The sequence below is a fragment of the Capra hircus genome, chromosome 24 (genome assembly GCF_001704415.2).
Source record: "Capra hircus breed San Clemente chromosome 24, ASM170441v1, whole genome shotgun sequence".
Classification (NCBI taxonomy): domain Eukaryota; kingdom Metazoa; phylum Chordata; class Mammalia; order Artiodactyla; family Bovidae; genus Capra; species Capra hircus.
Window position 1 is genome coordinate 61,317,448 of NC_030831.1, and position 24,026 is coordinate 61,341,473.

At 43.9% G+C, this 24,026-nt stretch overlaps 1 protein-coding gene across 1 annotated transcript in view; it reads left to right on the forward strand.

Annotated features, from left to right (window-relative positions):
* The window catches only part of PHLPP1 (PH domain and leucine rich repeat protein phosphatase 1), a 232,987-nt gene that overhangs the window by 92,994 nt on the left and 115,967 nt on the right, over positions 1-24,026 (forward strand). The window contains exon 2 of the mRNA XM_018039368.1: positions 17,916-18,112. Within this exon, the coding sequence (XP_017894857.1) occupies positions 17,916-18,112 (197 nt within the window). The remainder of the gene's footprint in view (positions 1-17,915; positions 18,113-24,026) is intronic.

Consider the following 24,026-nt stretch of genomic DNA (forward strand, 5'->3'; position numbering starts at 1 on the left):
AATGACACGTCGCTTCTGTGAACCGTGGTGAGGAGGGAGAGCTGACTGCTGCATCTCGGGTACGGGTTCTGACCACTTTGTAGTCTGGAGAGTGAGCTGGCACGCGCTGCGCTCCTGTTATCAGCAGGTGCTGGAGGCAGATTTTGCTCTCTGATTTTCAGGGACACTGAAAGTGACAGATAAATGGACGTGAATCCTGTTTAAACACAAGCCTTCATGCACCCTCCAGTCTGATTCTTTCTCTTCTCGGTATCATCTCTGTACGCATCCTTTTGTTGGAGCTGTTTTGTTTGGATGTTTATATGTGTATTGTTTTATTATCATACTCATACATTATGATGAAAATAAGACAGACTGCTTTTTCAAAACTGTATATATACAGTAATAAATTCAGCTGAATGACTCACATTTGCCCATTGATAGTATTTCTTTTCCTTAAAAAAAAAAAAATCCCTCATGTTTCTAGGAGAAGCAGCTTGAAATAGCTAGCTGATGATTTCAGGCAGATGTTTTCCTTCATAATGTAACAAGATTCCGAAAGCCTGGGAAACTGATTGTGAAGCACCTCTTTTCTCTCCCATCCCTTCTTTTCCCCAAAACCATAGCTATCAATTGCATGCTGCTGCTGCTGCTGCTGAATTGCTTCAGTCATGTCCGACTCTGTGCGACCCCATAGATGGCAGCCCGCTAGGCTCCTCTGTCTCTGGGATTCTCCAGGCAAGAATACTGAAGTGGGTTGCCTTTTCCTTCTCCAATGCCATTTCCTTCTCCAATGAAAGTGAAAAGCGAAAGTGAAGTCGCTCAGTCGTGCCCAACTCTTAGCGACCCCATGGACTGCAGCCCACCAGGCTCCTCTGTCCATGGGATTTTGCAGGCAAGAGTGCTGGAGTGGGCTGCCATATAGTCTCTGTAATTTTCCGGGTATGTTGAGAACCGGCTGCTTGCTTTTGCCCAAACATTGGAGCGATTCCATGTATGCAGCAGGTGCTTGTTGAGCCCTTAGGTAATCCCACATGCTGTGCTGGGCTTTGGACCTGCACGCTGTGAAAAGCCACACCTAGGAGGCTGTGTGTTATGTGTCTTGGCTACACTGGGATCTCCAAGCCGAGGGATGTGGTAGTTGAAGGAACTCCAAATCCCAGGACAACTGAAGTTCTGCGGTTCCTGATCCCTTTGAAAATTAGAAGAATTAACTAAGGATTACTAAGAAGAATAAATTATTTAGTTACCAAGGAATTAAATCAGAATTTTAGATCTGAAAGACTTAATACATAGCTTTTACAGTAGCAAGCATGGTAAAATTCATGCTCGTCAGTTACAGCTGTTTCCTTCTGAGTGTAGTTATATGGAAATGCTCTTTTTTACCCATTGCTAGGGTTTTGCTGCTTTTTTAAAGTTACAATCAGCGAATAACTTATGGCAGAGTAACGGTTCCCTGTAACTTTTCCTGTTTGATGAAAAGCTGTTCTTTTATGGGGTTGGGAGCAGAAAGGAAAAACAGTATGGAGGCCTACGTGAGATTAGAATGCTACCGTATTTGTCTGTGTACAGATACAGAAGTGTTTTTCTCATAAATTACAGGGTTGGGTTGTGTGGTTTTTTTTTGAAGTTAATTTTATTTTAACCTTTCTTTGAAAAGAAGTGACTTCACATATCTTAGTCAAATACAACTACAGGTATCAACAGTGTGAAACCTGCTTTCATTGTGGGTAGTGGATGTGGGTTCGTTTTTATTAATAACATGGCTTAGTGGGCTGTTTTTTTCCAACATGTTCTTAGGATTTCTGGAAAAGTTATTCATTTCTTTGGGGAAGATAGAGGCATGCTTATTTTTGCTTGTTTGGATTTATAGCTGATTTCGAGTTGCTGGCTGGGAAGAATTGGTAAAATTGAAGAGGGGTTAGGAGTCATAAAAAATGCAAGTCATGCACTTTGATTTAGCAACTCATAGAATGAAAATTGAGAAACAATTATCAATAATGAAGAAATGAGTAATCAAATAATAGTATATGGAGTATCTTGCAAGTCTTTTAGACAGAAAGGCTGAGAACTTGGGAGAGTGTAGGATATACTTTGAGGAGGCTAAGTAAAGCAGGACATAAAACGCTATGGATGTTCTAAGTATGTGTGCGATTCAGATTTAAAAATCTGAAAAAATTCACCAAAATCTTTATAATACTGTGGAGAAATTGGCATTATGTTTATTTTCTTGTTTCTATTTCCCTTTTCTGTTAAACTTTTCATGGTAGAGCTGTGCTTAAAATAATAATTGAAAAAATTTAAGTGGAAATGTAGTGGATTGTATGTGTGATTCTGAGAAAGTTCAAAATAAATATCTTGACGTTTCCTATAAGTAAATTGTAGAAATGGGCTAATTGTGGGAGATTTTGTAATTTTTTTAGGAGATTTCTTATAAGTTGAGGAATAGGCATTCGTTTGGAATGTGGCTGAGTGTTGGACATTCCTGATGTTTGTTGTTGTTTAAGGATAGTTTAGAACTCCTGAACCTAGATTTAACATCTTGTGACGTAATCAGCCTTGTGGGAAAAAGGGCAGGAAGTCAAATGAATGTTATCTAACACGGTAGAGGAGTGGAAAATAAGGTTTTTAGGAATTTTTTTTGCTCTTGAAATCCTTGTTTTTATTTATAAAAGTCAAATTATACTTTGTCAGTATGTATTATAAAATGAAAAGTGAAGTCTAACCCCATCTCTCAGAGAGAACCATTGTGGAAAAGATTTTTGAATCACATTGCGTCTTAGTGTGGCTGTGTAGACGTTCTTTGTAACCCTGTCAAGGCATCTTGGCTGAATTCTATTCTAAACAGAGTAAACTGAAACATAGTGTTTTTTTTTTGTTTGTTTGTTTTTTACTGTGTCTCAGAGAGGAACAGTGTGGATTATCCAAACATTGTTCATGCTGGACTTTAGAATTTTTAATTTAGTATTTGCTTATGCCTGTGTGTGCCTGGCTGGAATGTTGCAGCACTTCCTAATAAAGCATCGCACAGCGAAGACTTGGCTCAGCTGGAGCTGCAGAGCTGTCTAGCTTCATCACCCTGATCTCCACACCCGCAGCAGTCTGCGTCAGCTCTGACACAAGTCACAATTTGTGTCTCCAGGAGGGAGTGAGTGTGTTGTTTATTCTTTTGAGAGTGGATACTGGATTTAGGCATTTTCAGATTTGAGATCTAGTTATTCCTGAGGCCTCTAAAACCTCATGATATACAGTAATTCGTAATTTTTTTGATGCAAATTAGAATCGAGCTTGAGGCCCGCTGCCCAGCTTGGTCATTTCAGCAAAGTTCAGCTGCTGCTTGTCACAAACGGCGTTTCATGCTTTAATGCTGGTGCCTTAGGCTGTCATTCTTTGTGAGGCACCACAAAGAGCAAGGCAGCTGAGAAAGCAGGTGATGAAAGTCTGGAAGTCTACCAAAGCGATCTTTTTTTTTTTTTTTAAGCCAGAAAATAGAAGTTATAGGTAATTTAAGAATGTCAAATGTGGTAAAAAGCTTAACAAACCTATGGACCCAAGCAAGTCTACCGTTCACTGGGGTGGAAATGGCAACAGAAAGTTAATGACACTGTTTCAGTGACTGTTGTAACCGAGGTGGGCGGGTGGGGAATGCTCACCAATGAGAGAGAAAACTCAGGAGAATGTTGAAAAGGCTCTCGGTTTGGTCTGATGTCACAGGAAAGATGAGACTGCCACTTCTGGGAAGTAACAGATGGTGAAGACATGGAACTGACAGGTGCAGGTTGATTTGATGAAGTTTTTCAAATGTGATTTTTGCCAGATACGAAGTAAATGAGAGGAGACCACACCAGCTAGCCATCGAGGGCTCCTGGGAGTGAGCTGAAGATGCTCATACAGAAGCAAAGGGTTAGAGTCTCTGCGAAGGCAAAATTGTAATGAAACCTACATTTGAGAAAAATCGCTTCTCTAAATACATGTCCCAGATATATTGAGACAGCTGAGAATAATTTTGATGATGCAGGGGCGGGAACTTTAAAGATGCCCGGGAAACGAATCTAGTTCCATGTGAGGATAGAAATGTGGGAATGTGGGAAGGAAGGAGGGAGTTAAGAGGCAGCCCCGTCCGTCCCGGCTGCCTGTCTCAGCTCCCCAGAGCCCCTCACCTGCTGCTTCTGTCAGTGCTAATCAGCCACGTGCTGATGATCCGCCAGCTCAAAAAGACATTGGCAGCTGAAAGCGGAACTCAGTGGGTTTGGCGTTGTGGTGCTCAGACCTGCAGCATCAGCAAAATCTCATACCCCCACCCAGAATTACTGAGTCAGAAATTCTGGGTGGTAGAGCCTCGCAGTCTGTGTATAGCGAGGTGTTCCTGGTGGGTTCAGTTCAGTTCAGTCACTCAGTCATGTCCGACTCTTTGCAACCCCATGAACTGCAGCACACCAGGCCTCCCTGTCCACCCCCAACTCCCAGAGTTTACTCAAACTCATGTCCAGTGAGTCGGTGATGCCATCCAACCATGTCATCCTCGGTCGTCCCCTTCTCCTCCCACCTTCAATCTTTCCCAGCATCAGTGTCTTTTCCAGTGAGTCAGTTCTTGACATCAGGAGGCCAAAGTATTGGTGCTTCAGCATCAGTCCTTCCAATGACTATTGAGGACTGATTTCCTTTAGGATGGACTAGTTAGATCTCCTTGCTGTCTAAGAAACACTCAAGAGTCTTCTCCAAAGCCACAGTTCAAAAGCATCAATTCTTCGGCACTCAGCTTTCTTTATAGTCCAACTCTCACATCCATACATGACCATTGGAAAAACTAGCTTTGACTAGATGGACCTTTGTTGGTAAAGTAATGTCTCTGCTTTTTAATATGCCATCTAGGTTGGTCATAACTTTCCTTCCAAGGAGTAAGTGTCTTTTAATTTCTTGGCTGCAGTCACCATCTGCAGTGATTTTGGAGCCCCCCCAAAATAAAGTCTGTCCCTGTTTCCACTGTTTCCCATCTATTTGCCATGAAGTGATGGGACCAGATGCCATCATCTTCGTTTTCTGAATGTTGAGTTTTAAGCCAACTTTTTCACTCTCCTCTTTCACTTTCGTCAAGAGGCTCTTTAGTTCTTTACTTTCTGCCATAAGGGTGGTGTCATCTTTCTCCCAGCAATCTTGATTCCAGTGTGTGCTTTATCCAGTCCAGCATTTCTCATGATGGACTCTGCATAGAAGTTAAGTAAGCAGAGTGACAATATACAGCCTTGATGTACTTCTTTCCCGATTTGGAACCAGTCTGTTATTCCATGTCCAGTACTAACTGTTGCTTCTTGACCTGCATACAGATTTCTCAGGAGGCAGATCAGGTGGTCTGGTATTCCCATCTCTTTCAGAACTTTCCACAGTTTGTTGTGATCCACACAGTCAAAGGCTTTGACGTAGTCAGTAAAGCAGAAGTAGACGTTTTTCTGGAACTCTGTTGCTTTTTCAATGATCCAGTGATCATCCTGGTGGTTTGGTGTGCGTTGAAGTCTGAGGTCCTCTGCTGTAGCTTGTCTTCATGCAGCAGTTGCTTTGGTATTTTATTAATGTCATTTGGTATATACTAGACTCACCTGCAGAGAAGGCAATGTCACCCCACTCCAGTACTCTTGCCTGGAAAATCCCATGGATGGAGGAGCCTGGTAGGCTGCAGTCCATGGGGTGGCTAAGAGTCGGACACGACTGAGCGACTTCACTTTGACTTTTCACTTTCATGCATTGGAGAAGGAAATGGCAGCCCCCTCCAGTGTTGTTGCCTGGAGAATCCCAGGGACGGGGGAGCCTGGTGGGCTGCCGTCTATGGGGTTGCACAGAGTTGGACACGACTGAAGCGACTTAGCAGCAGACTCATCTGACTCTGTGGACATGAAATTGAGCAGACTCTTGGACATAATGGAGGACAGAGGATCCTGGTGTGCTGCAGTCCTTGGGGTTGCGAAGAGCCAGCGTCAGCGACTGCAGGGAACCGTGCGTCGCGCACTGCGTGTGCTCGGCGCTCATTCCTGTGCCTTCACAGTCCCACTGATTTTTCAAATTTTAAAAATTCATGGCTACTTTACTAGCTAATTTTGTAGTTTATATTAGAATTTGCTTTGATGGATTTCTTTTTTCCTCAATTACTTTGGGCCTGTGTTTACATAATCTCTAAGAGTGTGAGGGGCCAGCACATGTTTCCAGGCACTGTTTTCATGACTGTTAGAGGGGAAATGATATAAACTCTAGTGGTAGCCAAGAACTTAGAGATTAGAGAAAGGTTCATGGCCTGGCATTTCTCGAGGGTAAGGGTCTACCCTAATTTGGGAGATATAAATAAACCTAATCAGATTGAGTAGCTGTCAGTAAGAAGCAGGATTTACTGGGCAGTTGACTTTGTATATTTTGATCTGACGCATAAACGAATGCTCCTTGAATTCATTTAGCAGCTGGCTGTCATTTCCATCAGCTAAAAGTAACTAGTCTTGATTCTACTTCAAAGCTGCTGCTAGCATACCTTGCTGAGCTTGCTTAGGTTTTCAGCTCACAAAATTCCCAGCTGCCAGTTCAGAGAGAGGTCTCTGGACCTTGTTATAAGGTCATCTAAATCCTTCTACCCACTCTTGAAATGAGCCTGGGCAGGTAATTTAATTCAGTCTTTCTGACACTGCAGGTGGTCAAGAAGGATTTAAGGATTTATATGCAATAGAAGGACTCTTTAGAGTTTTATCAGTCTTAGCTCTGAAGGTAGAGAAGGTGAGGTGAGAGCTGAATGCTCTGAGTCATTCCTGCCCACTTTCAGCCCTAGGGACGTGGTAAATTCTTTCCTGCCCACTTTCAGCCCTAGGGACGTGGTAAATTCTTCTACCAACCCTTACTTTTTGGTGCTGAGTTACTGTGCCATTGCAGGAGACCGGGGTTCTATTCCTGGATCAGGAATGTCTCTTGGAGAAGGAAGTGGCAACCCTCTCCGGTGTTCTTGCCTAGGAAATCCCATGGACAGAGGAGCCTGGCGGGCTACAGTCCGCGGGGTTGCAAAGAGTCAAACGTGACCGAGTGACTGAACAACGTTATCGTGAATACTTTCTATCTCCAAAGTTTTGGGAATTGTGATTGCTTCATGCGCTGTTCTCCTTCTTTCTTTTGACTGTTTCGATTACACGACCCTTGTAAGTTATATGTGCTCATGTGAGCCCAGTTGCTAAGTCATGTCTGATCTTTGCGACCCCGTGAGCTATAGCCTACCAGGCTCCTCTGTTCATGGGATTTTTCCAGGCAGGAATACTGGAGTGGGTTGCTATTTCTTTCTCCAGGGAATCTTCCCAATGCTGGGACCGAACTTGCATCTCCTATATTAGCAGGCAGGTTCTTTACCGCTGAGCCACCGGGGAAGCTCCACTAAGTTACACAATATTCTGTAAATATTTTTGTAGATTATTTTAGGGAAATGCAGGCTATTAATGTTTCACTATGTTTAGGTAAGTAGAACTAAGTGAAGCTAGCACAGGAAGGTTGTTTTAGTTTTGCCTCAAAACTCAGTGGCTTAAAACAGCACACATGCGTGGTCTCATAACTTCTGAGTCAGGAATTCTGGAGTGGCTCAGCTGCCTCATTCTGGCCACGTTATTGTAAAGACTGCAGCCAAGGTGTCCTGGGGGCAGAGTTCTCTGGCTTGACCAGGACTGGAGGGTCTTTCTGGTGTGTCTTGCTCACGTGGCTGCAGAGGAGGCCTCAGCTCCTTATTGGCTGTTGGCAGGAAGGTTTAGTTCCTCACCTGGTTGGTTTTTCATGGGGTTCCTTGAGTGTCCTCATGACATGGCAGCTGGCTTCTTCAGAGAGAGTAATACTAGAGGAGGAAGGGTGGAAGCTATATGCCTTTTATGACCTGGTTTCAGAAATCACCAGTGGCTCAGACGATAAAGAATCTGCCTGCAATTCAGGAGACCCAGGTTCAATCCCTGGGTTGGGAAGATCCCCTGGAGGAGAAAATGGCAACCCACTCCAGTATTCTTGCCCGGAAAATTCCATGGACTACAGTCCATAGGGTTGCAAAAGAGCTGGGCATGCCTGAGCGACCAAGACTTTGACTTTTTCACTCTTCAGAAGTTGCAGCAGCCACTGAGTTGGCTGCATTCTGTTTGTTAGAAGCGAGTCACTGAGTACAGCCCACAGCAGAGGCAATGGGGTTGGGCTCCACCTTTGAAGGGGGGAGAATTTTTAAAAATTAGTGAACATTCTTTAAAACTACCACAACGAGAGGCATTGGAATATATTAATATTTGGCAAAGACGTGTACTTGGTAACAGCCAAATTTGCAGTAATTTCTATGATGTTCAGCGGTCTCCTAGTTAAAGCAGGTGTTTCCACAGCTATATCTGTTCCTAAAACTTCTCATGTTTTCCAGAGTTGAAAATTAAGTGGGCTTATGGGAAAATAGAACTCGAGAGGTAGGACTTTAAGTCCAAGCATCTTTATTACCAAAATACTAACAGAAATAATAATGGATACCTCAGGAGATAACCTGGACAGTCTAGACTGGTTTCTTACTGTGTCTGGAAGTTGAGTTACCTTCAGTTCAGTTCAGTTGTGTCCAACTCTTTGCGATCCCATGAATCGCAGCATGCCAGGCTTCCCTGTCCATCACCAACTCCTGGAGCTCACTCAGACTCACATCCATCGAGTCAGTGATGCCATCCAGCCATCTCATCCTTACCTTAGTGAAACTGAAGTTGCTCAGTTGTGTCTGACTCTCTGTGACCCCATGGACTGTAGCCTACCAGGCTCCTTTGTCTGTGGGATTTTCCAGGTAATAGTCCTGGATTGGATTGCCATTTCCTTCTGCAGGGGATCTTCCCAACCCAGGGATTGAACCCGGGTTTCTCACGTTGTAGACAGACACTTTACCGTCTGAGCCACCAGGGAAGTCCGATCCTTACCTTAGGGAATATTAAAAAAAAAAAAAAAAGGCACAATAACATAAGAGTAGAAATGTTGGCTTGTGGGCATTGAGACTGAATTTGCTGTGGGCTTTTCCCTCTGTTTTTGAAAGTTACAATTCCAGTCCCAGTGTTCGGGATCCCCTTGCCTACCGTAAGTCCTTGTGGACGAATGCTGTTCGTGCCGTGCTGACTTCATCCCCCTCTGTGGGAGCTGTTGTTTAGTTGCTGAGTCACGTCTGATTGGTTGTGACCCCATGGACTGTAGCCTGCCAGTCCAAGCTTCTCTGTCCATGGGGTTTCCAGGCAAGAATACTGGAGTGGGTTGCCAGGGGATCTTCCCAACCCAGGGATCAAACCCATGTCTCTAGTGTCTCCTGCATGGGCAGGTGGATTTCCACCATAGTGCCTCCTAGGAAGCCAATATGTGACCTGATTAGTATTAATGAAACACATTGTGGCGGAACAGACTGCTGGGCTTCCCAGCTGGCTCTAGTGGCAAAGAGCCCGCCGGCCCGGGCAGGAGACATAGGAGACGTGGGCTCCATCCCTGGGTCAGGAAGACCCCCTGGAGGAGGAAACGGCAGCCCACTCGTGTTCTTGCCTGGAGAGCCCCCCGGGCAGAGGAGCCTGGTGGGCTGCCGTCCATGAGGAAGCAGAGTCGGACGCGACTTAAAGCAGCGTTGCGCTAGTGAGACTGTGGCTCGTTTTCTTTAAGTACTTCTCTTTGAATCACGTTTGTGTATTTATTTAACAGAATTCCCTACTGGACTCACCTGGTGGTCCAGAGGTTGGGAATCTGTTTGCTAATGCAGGGGACACGTGTTGGACCCCTGGTCTGGGAAGACCCCACTTGCTGGGGAGGGGCTGTGCCCTGAGCCTGAGCTCCTGAGCCCATGCTCCGCAGCGCACAGAGCCCCCACGCTGCAGCTGCAGAGCAGCCCCTGCTCACAGCAGCCGAGTCCCCATATCTGTGACAGTGCAGAGAGTTATTCTTTTTACATTTGTTTTTCAAAGGTAGTATAATGATACCCCGCCTAACCAGAAGTGACCCGTTCGGAAGCCCAGACTACTTAGATTAATGCTTTTAAATACGGAAGTCAAGGAGGATGGACCTCTGAGTGGAGGAAAAGACTTAGCCCAAAGTTTAGTCCTTTACTTTGAAGAAGGGCAGAAAGCTAATAGCTTTCAGCCTTTTGTTTTAGGATTGATTGTAAAGTAAGGTGATAAATTACAAGTTCTTTATATACTCTGTTGGAAAAGAAGAGCCAAAGAACTATGGTAATGCTGGAGCTCGGAGGTGTTTTTAGACAAGAGCAGATAGCTCTTCTAGTCCATTGGTCCCACAGGATTCTCTGAATTTCTGACTATAGTAATATATTGAGAATCCACACCTTCAAGAAAATATGTTAAACATTCTTGTATAATCTATGAAAGTGAATGGTGGGTGCTTGAGAGAGTTAAATTTAACTATATGGCCCTTTGTTCCAGACAACATGGAGTAACAGAGACTGCATTTACTCTTTAACGTAAAAGAAAGAAGCCACTAAAAACCGGGTGAAATATATGAATCAGCTTTCAGACACTGAGCATCAGGCTGCAAAGGACGCAAAACCCCACAACACACGCACCTTGAGAGAAGCAAAACGGATGGAAACAGGCCTCCAAAGATGCCCTCTTACTGACGGTGGGAGAGCGGTCAGGCTTCAGTTGCAGGGAGGAGGAACCCAGGCAGAACCTGGTATTGACCCTGCGTTCAGGAGAAGCTGGGAGTCCATTGAGGCTACACAGTTTGAGTATAAAGAGTGAGGTGCTGGAGGGAAAAGAGCACTCAGTCCTGGAGGTGTGCGGGGAGTCGTCACTGAGCCTTCAGCTTCGTGCTGACCCGTTGTGTGTGAGGAGGAAACTGTGACGCTGGGGCTGAAAACCACTGTGGAAGAGCAGGCGGCTGAAGCCGGACGCTCGCCCGGGGCCAGGCCCAGAGAGAGCTGTACCGTTCAGAAGGGTTGCTGGCTAATACTGTCATTAGAAATCCTGACTTAAGATGGCTCAGGTCTAATATGGGAAATCCCAGAAAGCAAGCCTTGTAAGAGGCAAAGTGTTTTCAACTAACTTAATTGTATCCTAGAGCAAAACTCCATCATATTCATAAAGATACAAGAATATCCAGTTTTCAACAAGATAAAATTCATAATGACTAGCTTACAAACGAAGTGACCAGGTGTGCAAAGAAGCAGGAAAATATGACCCATAAGAGAAAACAATAAAGCTGACACAGAAGTGAGACAGATGATAGAATTAGTTGACAGGTACATTTAAGCAGCCATTGTGATTGTGTTCCATATATTCATGAAGATAAAGCAGAACTAGGAGTGACATAGAAGATGTATCCATATCTTTCGTGTGTTTGTGTGTGTATATAAGTATATGTGCCCACATATACCCAAATCGAACTTAGAGGTGAAAAGTACACTGGATAGAATTAACAGGAGATTAAACACTGCCAAAGGAAAGATTAGTGAACCTGAAGCCACAGCTTGCCAGAACTTGTGGAATGCGGTTAAAGCAGTACTTAGACGGAAGTTCATAGCATGTAAATGTGTATATTAAGAAAAGGAAAAATGACCTCAGCTTCCACATTCAGAAAATAGAAAATAAGTTAAAATTAATCCTAAAATTAGTAAGAGAAACAAGAACCATAAGAATAGAAATAAATGAAACCGTCAACAGAAAAACAATAGAGAATGAAATCAAAACCTGTTTTTTTGTGATGTTTGATAAAATTGGTAATGTAATCAGACTGATAAAAGTTTATGGCTCCTAAACTATGGAAGTAAAAACAAATGGGGCCTAATAAATCACAAAAGCTTTTGCACAGTGAAGGAAACCAGAAACAAAGCAAAATGGCAACCTGCAGAATGGGAGAAGATATTTGCAAACACTGGACTGAAAGGGATTAATTTCCAAAATTCACACACAGCTTATACAACTCAGTATGGGCAGAAGACCTAAATAGACATTTCTGCAAAGAAGATATACAGATGGCCAGCAGGCACATGAGACAGTGCTGAGCATCAATAATTGTTAGAAAAGTGCAAATCAAAACTGCAGTGAAGTATCACCTCCCTCCGGTCAGAATGGCCATCATCAGAAGTTCCACAAGTAGTAAATGCTGGAAAGGTTGTGAGAAAAAAGGAACTCTCCTGCACTGTTGATGGGAATATAAATTGGTGGAACCACTAAGGAGAATAGTATGGCGGTTCTTTAAAAACTAAAAATAGCATTACCATGGAATCCTGCAATCCCACTCCTGGGCATATATCCAGAGAAAACCATAATTTGAAAAGCTACGTTCACCCCAGTGTTCATTGCAGGACTGTTTACGATAGCCAAGACAAGTAAGCAACCCAAACATCCATCAACGGATGAACAGAGAAGATGTGGTGTATATATGTGTGCATTTACCGATGGAGTGTTACTCAGCCATAAAAAGAGTGAGCTAATGCCGTTTGCAGTCACCTGGGTGGGCCTAAAGATTATCAGACTAAGAGACGTAAGCCAGGCAGAGAAGGACAAAATCATAGGATAATGCTTATGTGATATCTTAAAACAAATACAAATGAACTTATTTACAGAAGAGGAAAAAAAAAATCATGTTACAATATCAGGAATGAGAGAGGTGATAATTACAAATTTTTATTAATATTAAAAGTATAATAAACTATTGTGAACAACTTTATGTCAACTATATGAAAAATGAAATGAGCAAGCCTTTAAAAGGTCAGACTACCAACGTTAACTCAAGAATAACTAGATAATGGAATAACATAGTCCAAACTCTAGTATAAAGTTGAAATTGAAATTAAATACCTGCTCCCTGCAAAAAAGCAAAAAACAAAGACCAGAAAAAATAAGACGCCAGTTCCGGAAGTCTACACTGAGAAGCCCGATCACCATCGTGGTGGTCATTGCGCTCGTGTTTTAGCTCATTTACTGGTCAGTGCGCTCGTGTTTTAGCTCATTTATAGGTGTGTTCATGTCACATCTTATCAAACTGCCATCTGCCAAGTGATCAGAGAGGAAAAGGATGTTTTAAGTCTTTGCGCTGTGGTCAGGTTTCTCTCTCAGCTTGAGACACTTGTTCTTGCTGCCCATCTTTCCTCTCAGACCATGCAAGAGATGCCTTACGTCTGTAGGATATTTCTAAAGGAGGAGTTGTAAGAATGGATCCAGCTTTAAATGGATGGACTTTGGTTCCTTGTGTGATGTGAATATTTATTAGAGCATAAGACAATTTGAATGCCTGTGATTTGAGAAGTTTCAGAACTGGCAGAGCTACAATAATTTCTTGCGTCATAGAATAAGGAAGTCTGACGCAAAGGGTTGTGCCCCGGGCTGACTGCCGAGCTGTCAGTTACTCGCTCCGCTCCGGGTTCCCCAGAGCCCGGATGACACACAGCCTCGTTCTGAGGGCACGCCTGAGCTGGGGGCACCTGGCAGGGGAGAGCAGCCAGCAAGGACATTTAAATCCAGAGCAGACGAGAGGGGTTTGATTCAGACTGGGGTGTTAGGGCTTCCCTGGGAGACACTAACCTTGTTAGCTTCCGGGACTGTTCAGGCCCCTGGGGGATGTTTCTAAGGGGGGAGTAAAAAGCCCATCCTGTGGATGTCCCATGCTTTTCTCTTACGGCACCGCTTCCAGCCTTGGTCCTCTCCATCGGGGACTTTCTAGTCCTCTCTGTTTGCTCTGGGGCTTTGTTTAGGATCTTTGTGGAGCTGGAGAATTGAAGGGCTGCTCCTTATGTACCGCGCTCGTCTTTTTCTTCCGTGTAATTACTCACAGGTCTATATACACGTGGCAGGTTAAGGAGTGTCCTTGCATCCACACTCAGCTGTGGCTCAACAAAATGCCTGCTTCTTTGTATTCGTGTGTGTGTGGTGTGTAAGTATTTACAACAGATCCCTTGTTAGAGAATGTTAGTGTATCGGATTTGGGAAATCCGGTGGCCCGGTGTCTCTCATTTGTGGCCTTGCACAGGCCTCTCCATCTCTTCTGAGTCTCTGCTTCTGTCCCCCTTCCCTGAGGAGGAGACTGTACTGTGGAAAGCGGCACTGACTGGGAACCGGGCCGTCTTTCTGTCTGAGGCTCAGTGGACTTAGCAGATCAGGGCAAGTGGGTGGCTGTGGGCAGATCCACCGCTGGCAGGCTCTGCCGAGTCTCATCTAGTCTGAAGTCTCCTGGGCTTCCTATCCCATTGTGGGAACGTCAGCGTTGGGTAGACAGGCAACTCAGTGGAGCTCTCCACAGAGAATGCCACCTGTGCAGTTGTTTACTAGGCCAGACTTCAAAAAGCTGAGCCCCTTTTAGATTTCTTTCTCGCCCAATGCCAGGAAATTCATGTTGTGTACAGTATGTATTTTATAAAGCACTCTGATACACTGGGAGAAAGAGGAAGTGAAATTCAAATCTGCTGGTTTTGTTATTTGCAAACATTTCTGCCCAAAGGTATGTATTCAGTTCAGTCGCTCAGTTGTGTCTGACTCTTTGCAACCCCATGGAGTGCAGCACGCTAGGCTTCCCTGTCCATCACTAACTACCGGAGCTTACTTGAACTCATGTCCATTGAGTCGGTGATGCCATCCAACCATCTCACCCTCTGTTATCCCCTTCTCCTCCTGCCTTCAATCTTTCCCAGCATCAAGGTCTTTTCCAAAGAGTCAGTTCTTCGAATCAGATGGCCAGAGTATTTGAGCTTCAGCATCAGTCCTTCCAATGAACACTCAGGACTGATTTCCTTTAGGATGGACTGGTTGGATCTTGCTGTCCAAGGGACTTTCAAGAGAATTCTCCAATACCACAGTTTAAAAGCATCAATTCTTTGGTGCTCAGCTTTCTCTATAGTCCAACCCTCACATCCATACATTACTACTGGAAAAACCATAGCCTTGACTACAAGCACCTTTGTTGGCAAAGTAATGTCTCTGCTTTTGAATGTGCTATCTAGGTTGGTCATAACTTTTCTTCCAAGGAGTAAGCATCTTTTCATTTCATGGCTGCAGTCACCATCTGCAGTGATTTTTGAGCCCCCCAAAATAAAATCTGTCACTGTTTCCATTGTTTCCCCATCTATTTGCCGTGAAGTGATGGGACCAGATGCCATGATCTTTGTTTTCTGAATGTTAAGTTTTAAGCCAACTTTCTCACTCTCCTCTTTCCCTTTCATCAAGAGGCTCTTTAGTTCCTCTTTACTTTCTGCCATAAGGGTGGTGTCATCTGCATATCTGAGGTTATTGATACTTCTCCCGGCAATCTTGATTCCAGCTTGTGTTTCTTCCAGTCCAGCGTTTCTCATGATGTACTCTGCATAGAAGTTAAATAAGCAGGGTGACAATATACAGCCTTGATGTACTCCTTTTCCTATTTGGAACCAGTCTGTTTTCCATGTCCAGTTCTAACGGTTGGTTTCTTGACCTGCATACAGATTTCTCAAGAGGCAGGCCAGGTGGTCTGGTATGCCCATCTCTTTCAGAATTTTCCACAGTTTATTGTGATCCACACAGTCAGAGGCTTTGGCATTGTCAGTAAAGCAGAAGTGGATGTTTTTCTGGAACTCCCTTGGTTTTTCGATGATCCAGTGGATGTTGGCAATTTGAGCTCTGGTTCCTCTGCCTTTTCTAAAACCAGCTTGAACATCAGGAAGTTCATGGTTCACATAGTGTTGAAGCCTGGCTTGGAGAATTTTGAGCATTACTTTACTAGCATGTGAGATGAGTGCAATTGTGCGGTAGTTTGAGCATTCTTTGGCATTGCCTTTCTTTGGGATTGGAATGAAAACTGACCTTTTCCAGTCCTGTGGCCACTGCTGAGTTTTCCAAATTTGCTGGCATATTGAGTGCAGCACTTTCACAGCATCATCTTTCAGGATTTGCAACAGCTCAAGTGGAATTCCATCACTTCCACTAGCTTTGTTCGTCGTGATGCTTCCTAAGGCCCACTGGACTTCACATTCCAGGGTGTCTGGCTCTAGGTGAGTGATCGCACCATCATGATTATCTGGGTCATGAAGATCTTTTTTTTTGTACAGTTTTTCTGTATATTCTTGCCCCTTCTTCTTAATATCTTCTGTTAGGTCCAGACCATTTCTGTCCTTTATTGAGTCCATCTTTGCATGAAATGTTCCCTTGGTATCTCTATTTTTCTTGAAGAGATCTCTAGTCTTACCCATTGTATTATTTTCCTCTATTTCTTTGCATTGATCACTGAGGAAGGCTTTCTTATCTCTCCTTGCTATTCTTTGGAACTCTGTAATCAAATGGGTATATCTTTTCCTTTTCTCCTTTGCCTCTTTTCACAGCTATTTGTAAGGCCTCCTCAGACAACCATTTTGCCTTTTTGCATTTCTCTTTCTTGGGGATGGTCTTGATCCCTGCCTCTTGTACGGTGTCAGGAACCTCCGTCCATAGTTCTTCAGTGACTCTATCAGATCTAATCCTTTGAATCTATTTGTCATTTCCACTGTATAATCGTAACATTTGATTTAGGTCATACCTGAATGGCCTGGTGATTTTCCCTACTGTCTTCAATTTAAGTCTGAATGTGGCAATAAGGAGTTCATGATCTGAGCCACAGTCAGCTCCTGATCTTGTTTTTGCTGACTGTATAGAGCTTCTCCATCTTTGGCTGCAAAGAATATAATCAATCTGATTTTGGTGTTGACCATCTGGTGATGTCCATGTGTAGAGTCTTCTCTTGTGTTGTTGGAAGAGGGTGTTTGCTATGACCAGTGCATTCTCTTGGCGAACCTCTATTAGCCTTTGCCCTGCTTCATTCTGTATCCAAGGCAAAGTTGCCTGTTACTCCAGGTGTGTATGGGGAGAGGGTCGGACGGCTGTTGGATTTCCTTGAGACCTGTCTTTGGTATTGCTGCTCTTCCTTTTTCCTTCTCCAGTAGATGTTTGACATCCACCAAAACCACTTGTCATTTACGTTAGTTTTAATATTCATAAGAATACAGTTTCTGTTGAATCTGTTTCTTCTGCTAGCCCTTGGCAACTACAGCAAACTTCCAAATAAATAAGACATTCCTGGCTTTGGACCTGTTCAGGGCCACGTGCCCCCCATCAGTTTGTTTGTGAGCGTGGCCTTCGGCTCTCTTTGATAAATAGTCAGTGTCTAGTACTGAGAAGTATTTCCCTTCTCATTTATACGACTCCGTCACTTAGGAGTCCGGTGATTTTCCCGTTCCGTTGATGGGCCTTGTCTGAGTGTTGTTCTTCCAAGTTCACTCCCCCTGGGAAATGAGACTCCTCAGCTCTGCCTCGGTTCTCTGTCTTCATCTCAGTGCATCTTGGTCCGTCTCCCTCCCTGATTTGCAGGCACGGCAGCACACCATCCTTCTTAGACTGGTATTAATTATCTTTGAAGGCTTAGCTATGTTTATAGAGTAGTATTTTCTTACTAGACAAGTCATTCATTTTTAATCTCCTCGATACTCAATGTAGATTGAATATCTGTAGGAGAAAGAATATCAGGGTAGTCGCATTAAAACTGATGAGTTTCATTAAATGCCAGCTCTTGAATGTTGTCTTTCTACATCAGTCTGTATAATGTTTTCTTCTTAGTGAACTTAAATTAAGTCTCTGATTCGTTAAAATCTCGGAGTCATTCCTTTTTTAAATGTAAAGTGAAATTGTGAAGGGAAGAGCAGAAAACAAAACTTGGGTTTACAGCAGACGAGTTAAAATGGCTTTTTCCCTAGGGTTTTAAGGGAAAAGTTCTTCTTCACTTATATTAAAAAGAACATGTGGGATAGATAGAGTAGTTCTTATCATGGTGGTGTTACTGCTGGTTTCAGATTCTCTTAATTGTGAATTAGAGCCACAGTCATCATTTAGATGGTTTCAGTATAGTTCTTTTCCATTGTCCAGGTACTTTATCTGCTCTGCTGATGAGTAGCAAAACACCCGTTTCTTTAAGACTAAACTGTTTGCTTGTGCTTGTTGTAGGCAAACCTCACAGTACCGGTAGCTCTGAGCGGATTCAGCTCTCAGGAATGTACAATGTCCGCAAAGGCAAGATGCACTTGCCGGTGAACCGATGGACCAGACGCCAAGTCATCCTGTGTGGGACCTGCCTGATCGTGTCATCTGTGAAAGACAGCGTGGCCGGAAAGATGCACGTGCTGCCGCTCATCGGCGGCAAAGTAAGTGGGACCCAAACCAGACACCGACAGGCTTTCCAGCCTCCTAAGGAGCTCTGCTGTGAACCGGCCCTGTAGTGGGGCTGGCTGGTTCTTGCCTCATCGTTCCCGGCGTGCCTCTGCAGTGGGCATTTTGGGTTGGTGGAGTTTTGGAATATGTCATTGCCGTTGACTCACATGAGGCCTTGGTGCCGTTTGCCTCATCCGTGTCTGTATTTTGGGGCGTCCCTGCTGGCTCAGGCTGTAAAGGATCTGCTGGCAGTGCCGGAGACCCGGGTGCAGTTTCCGGGTCGGGAAGGTCCCCTGGGGAAGGGAATGACTGCCCACTGCAGTGTTCTTGCCTGGAGAATTCCGTGGACAGAGGAGCCTGGCGGGCTACAGTCCATGGGGTCACAGAGCTGGACACACTGAGTGACTGACACTTTCACTTTTTCACTCACTTTCTCATGCCTCACAGTTACGAGCCTGAAAACAGAGCACCTGGAATTTCACTGTTATATTTCAGACTACTGGTGATTAATTATTTATGAGAGGATATCTTTTGATATTGTGATAACATATTTTGTAGTGTAGTTTAGTGATCCCCAGGTCCATGACTTTAGATCATTCAGGCGTGCTTATTGAAGGTTAGACTCTTCAGCAGGAATCTCTGATTCTGCTTTGCCTTACCTCTCTACTTGTGTTTTGTGACCAGTGAGGTTAACATGCTTAGTTTATCACTAAAGCTAGTCATGACTTTTGAACCTGAAATGCATCTCATTTCAGAGAAAGCCCATGATGCAGCTGATAGATACTCCCAGCATACTGACTGCTTTCCTTTGGACATGTTAGCTATTTTATTTCTATCATTTACAAAATAGGAAGAAAGAGGTTGCGTCGGAAGATATTCTATTCTTGTCTTTGCCAGATTGATTTATAAACCCCAAGCATTGGTAAGGGTATCATTACCATAATTATATGTCAGTATTTCCTGATTTTTAAATGATATGACAACCTGTTAATAAAGGGAAAGGCAAATTTGGATGAAAAAACAGGTTTGTGGAAATCAGGGCCATATTAAGAATTGTTTTCTTGGGCTTCCGTGGTGACTGACTGGTAAAGAATCTGGCTGCCAGTGCTGTCCCGGGTCCGGAGGGTCCCCCGTGCCACAGAGCAGCTAGGCCCGTGAGCCTGCGCTCTAGAGTCGCAACTGCTGAAGCTGGCACGCTCAGAGCCTGCTCCCCACGAGAGGTGCCAGGCGAGGGGAAGCCTGGACGCTGCAGCGAGGAGCAGCCCCCTCTCTCCACATAGCGGCGGACACCCGGCACAGCCGAAAATAAAAATAAATAAATAAGTGATTGTTTTTAAAGCATTAAAAAATTTTTTTCCTTACCATTTTCCCCCTGAACAGGCATGGGAAAGGAGGCAGGACATGGAAATTAAAAAGAGAGGAATATAAACTAAATATAAAGTAATTTACTTCGTTAAAGTACTTTTTTTTAATTGGCAAGCGTTTGATTTGTTGATTGCAGGGATTGGAAATCAAGAGGGAAAGAAAAGACCAGATGTGTGCAGTAGCACATGGTGTTTTGTTCACCTGCTGGGTGGCAGCTGCATTCATGAGTTTCAGTTGTTCTTTCCGAATGTGTAAACAGCCCATGTCAATATTCCCCCCCCCCCCCACTATCATCTGCTCTAGTCTTAATTCTAATACTTGATTGTTAAAAAATGGATTTGGCTAGTCTGTGAGGTATGTTTAGGGCTGTTTCATTTGTCTGTTTTGAAACTTTGGCTTCTTAACTTCTGTCTGAGCACTGAATTAGTGGCAATTTATTACTGAAGATCTTGGTCTTTGGATGGATGAATTACTGAAACTCAGTCATCGTTATTGCTTCCATAACTCATCATTGAAAACGCGTGTTTACCCTTTGCTGCCCCGACAGGTCAACAGTCTGTGTCTTACTCCTCCATGATGTTGGGCATTTGCAGAGGCTAATTTAATATGACTATTTGTTAAATACCCTCTATAGGGAAGCCACTTTGCTTGGCATCTCAGAAATACCAAGATGGGTAAGTCACCATCTCTGCCTTTGAGTAGCTTGTAATTACTATCTGGAAGTGAAGGATGGACCGCAGATGTGCTCCACAGAGCTGCAAGAACAGTGTGGGAGGGAGTGGAAGGGGAGATTCCCTCTTGTGGGGTGAATCGGGCGCCTGTGATGGAGGAGGCAGCAGTTACGGTGGAACGCAAAGAGCGGAAGGTCTCTTGCCACCTCAGGAAGATGGTCAGAAAGATGACTGTGCTCTGAGAAGCAGCCACAGGAAAGCAGTGGTGCCAGGAAGGTCAGAGGATCCGGTTGTAACCAGCATCTTCATTCAGAGCTAGAGACTGGTTCCGTTTCCCAGGCCTCTTATTGGATGCACTTCTGCCACTGAGTGAATTGAAAGTTAATAGCTTCTGTTTCTCGCAGACAAACCTTGTAAAACCTGTTTTGTGCTAGTCTTTAAAATAATGGAGTATGTTGAAAAATTGAGTCTTTTAAAACCTGTTAACCAAGTTAGGAAAAAAAAAATTCACTCTTTGCAGTCTGTTTTCTTTCATCTGTGTTCCTTTTCTCATTGGGTTCTGTTGTTAAAAAACTGAGAGAGAATGGAAGGAGTTTTTGTTTTATTTAATTTATATAAGAGCTCGAAATGGGGTGTGAGATGGATGGGTCCTAACCCAGCTGTAACTGCTGTAATAGTGAAACTCGATATAATAACTCGAGCATGATCATTAGTTTGCATTTTCAAATGTAGAATTCAAATATGAAGTTTATTAAAGCTTCATTGTTGAAAAACATTTAATAAATAAATTTTTGTTCACTGTGCAATTATTATATTTAATTTCTCCTTTAAAGTTTAACATAAAATTTAGATAACTTATTTAAACTAATCCTTGAGGTATTATTTGTCCAGTCACAAAGCATAATAAGTTGCGTGACTGTGACTTACTACTCAGTCCAGAAATCGCAGCAGCATCAGTGCCAGGGTTTCTGCCGGAGTTGCCCTTTTACCTGTCACGTTACCTCCTCCTGACCTAGAGAAGCCCACTGTCCTAGGATAGGTGTTCGTTATTCTCTTACAGTTTTGAAATAAACTTGATCACATGACTTTGCTTTGACCTTATGAAGCTGGGGTCACCCCGTTTGTAGTTTCCTGTGGTTGGATTTTTCACCCAGTGCCGCGCCTCACAGTAAGAGTCCTTGTTGCCTGCTGTCGGTCGTCTTCATTTCTCTGCGTCACCCTCTGTAAGTGTTCCAGGCTTCCAGAATTTCTCAAGCTGTTTTCCTGTGGATGGACGTTTGGGTTGCTTCTAGTTTGTTATGGAAAATTCTCCTGAGATGGTCTTATTTTGATATGCCTCCTGGTATACAAGCAGGTTTTCTAGAGCAGCAGTTCTGATTTCTTGCTGCTGTGCCTGAAGGGACATTTGGTAATAGGTACAAGCGTTTTGATAAGCTTAGTTATGCTGTGGTAACAAAACGCCCAGATCTGAATGCCCAACAGTTACTTCTCACTCACATTATTTGTCCAGTGTGGGATGGCGGAGATTTCTTCTTTCAAATGACTATGTAGAGACTCAGCCTGATGGAGGCCCTGTCTCTTACCGTGTCGTGACATGTGGCTTCCTTCGCTGCTTAGGCAGGAGAAGAGGCACCTGTAGAGTCATTCGCTGGCTCTTGCTGGGGAAGTGACACACGGAGCTTCTGCCCCTGGCTCATTGACCAGAACTAGCCGCATGAGTCCACCTGAATTGCCAAGACTCTGGGAAAAATAGATGGTGTGCTTGGTTAATACTAGAATCTTTTGCTGCAAGGGGACACTGTTGGCATTTAAAGTGCAGGGACTCAGAGTGAAATGTCACGCAGAAGTACTAAACAGTCTTGCACAGTGCACACAGAAACTCTTCAACCCAAAATTCTGTGATGCCTGCCTTGAGAAACACTGCTCTTAAGAATGCAGCCGCTGGGCTGTAGGGCTCATATGCACGCTTATTCTTACAAGGTGATACCCAGTTGATTTCCAAGGTTGTTGCACCATTTCATACTCACATTGGTGTACAGGTGTTCCTGTTTCTCTCTGTTGTCACCAAACTTTATTAAGGTGTGACTGATATACAACAGTACGTTTTGATAACAAAAACATTCTCCTTTGTACCCTCCTGTCCTGCTTTTCTGCTCACTCCTGCTGCTGCGAAGCTGCTTCAGTCGTGTCCGACTCTGTGCAACCCCATAGACGGCAGCCCACCAGGCTCGCCCCTCCCTGGGATTCTCCAGGCAAGAACACTAGAGTGGGTTGCCATTTCCTTCTCCAATGCATGAAAGTGAAAAGTGAAAGTGAAGTCACTCAGTCGTGTCCAACTCTTAGCAACCCCATGGACTGCAGCCTACCAGGCTCCTCCGTCCATGGGATTTTCCAGGCAAGGGTACTGGAGTGGGGTGCCATTACCTTCTCCATCTGCTCACTCCTACCCATTACCAAAAAACAGACTGATTTCTCTCAATACAGATTAGTTTAAATAGCATTTTTAAAAATTAAATTTTCTTCATGACCCAGATAATCATGATGATGTGATCACTAATCTAGAGCCAGACATCTTGGAATGTGAAGTCAAGTGGGCCTTAGAAAGCATCACTACGAACAAAGTTAGTGGAGGTGATGGAATTCCAGTTGAGCTGTTTCAAATCCTGAAAGATGATGCTATGAAAGTGCTGCACTCAATATGCCAGCAAGTTTGGAAAACTCAGCAGTGGCCACAGGACTGGAAAAGGTCAGTTTTCATTCCAATCCCAAAGGAAGGCAATGCCAAAGAATGCTCAAACTACTGCACAGTTGCACTCATCTCACATTCTAGTAAAGTAATGCTCAAAGTTCTCCAAGCCAGACTTCAGCAATACGTGAACCGTGAACTCCCTGATGTTCAAGCTGGTTTTAAAAAAGGCAGAGGAACCAGAGATCAAATTGCCAACATCTGCTGGATCATGGAAAAAGCAAGAGAGTTCCAGAAGACATCTATTTCTGCTTTATTGACTATGCCAAAGCCTTTGACTGTGTGGATCACAATAAACTGTGGAAAATTCTGAAAGAGATGGGAATACCAGTATGCAGGTCAGGAAGCAACAGTTAGAACTGGATATGGAACAACAGACTGGTTCCAAATAGGAAAAGGAGTACGTCAAGGCTGTATAATGTCACCCTGCTTATTTAACTTCTATGCAGAGTACATCATGAAAAACGCTGGACTGGAAAAAACATAAGCTGGAATCAAGATTGCCGGGAGAAATATCAATAACCTCAGATATGCAGATGACACCACCCTTATGGCAGAAAGTGAAGAGGAGCTAAAAAGCCTCTTGATGAAAGTGAAAGAGGAGAGTGAAAAAGTTGGCTTAAAGCTCAACATTCAGAAAACGAAGATCAGGGCATCCGGTCCCATCACTTCATGGGAAATAGATGGGGAAACAGTGGAAACAGTGTCAGACTTTATTTTTTTGGGCTCCAAAATCACTGCAGATGGTGACTGCAGCCATGAAATTAAAAGACGCTTACTCCTTGGAAGAAAAGTTATGACCAACCTAGACAGCATATTCAAAAGCAGAGACATTACTTTGCTGACTAAGGTCCGTCTAGTCAAGGCTATGGTTTTTCCTGTGGTCATGTATGGATGTGAGAGTTGGACTGTGAAGAAGGCTGAGCGCCGAAGAATTGATGCTTTTGAACTGTGGTGCTGGAGAAGACTCTTGAGAGTCCCTTGGACTGCAAGGAGATCCAACCAGTCCATTCTGAAGGAGATCAGCCCTGGGTGTTCTTTGGAAGGATTGATGCTAAAGCTGAAGCTCCAGTACTTTGGCCTCCTCATGCGAAGAGTTGACTCATTGGAAAAGACTCTGATGCT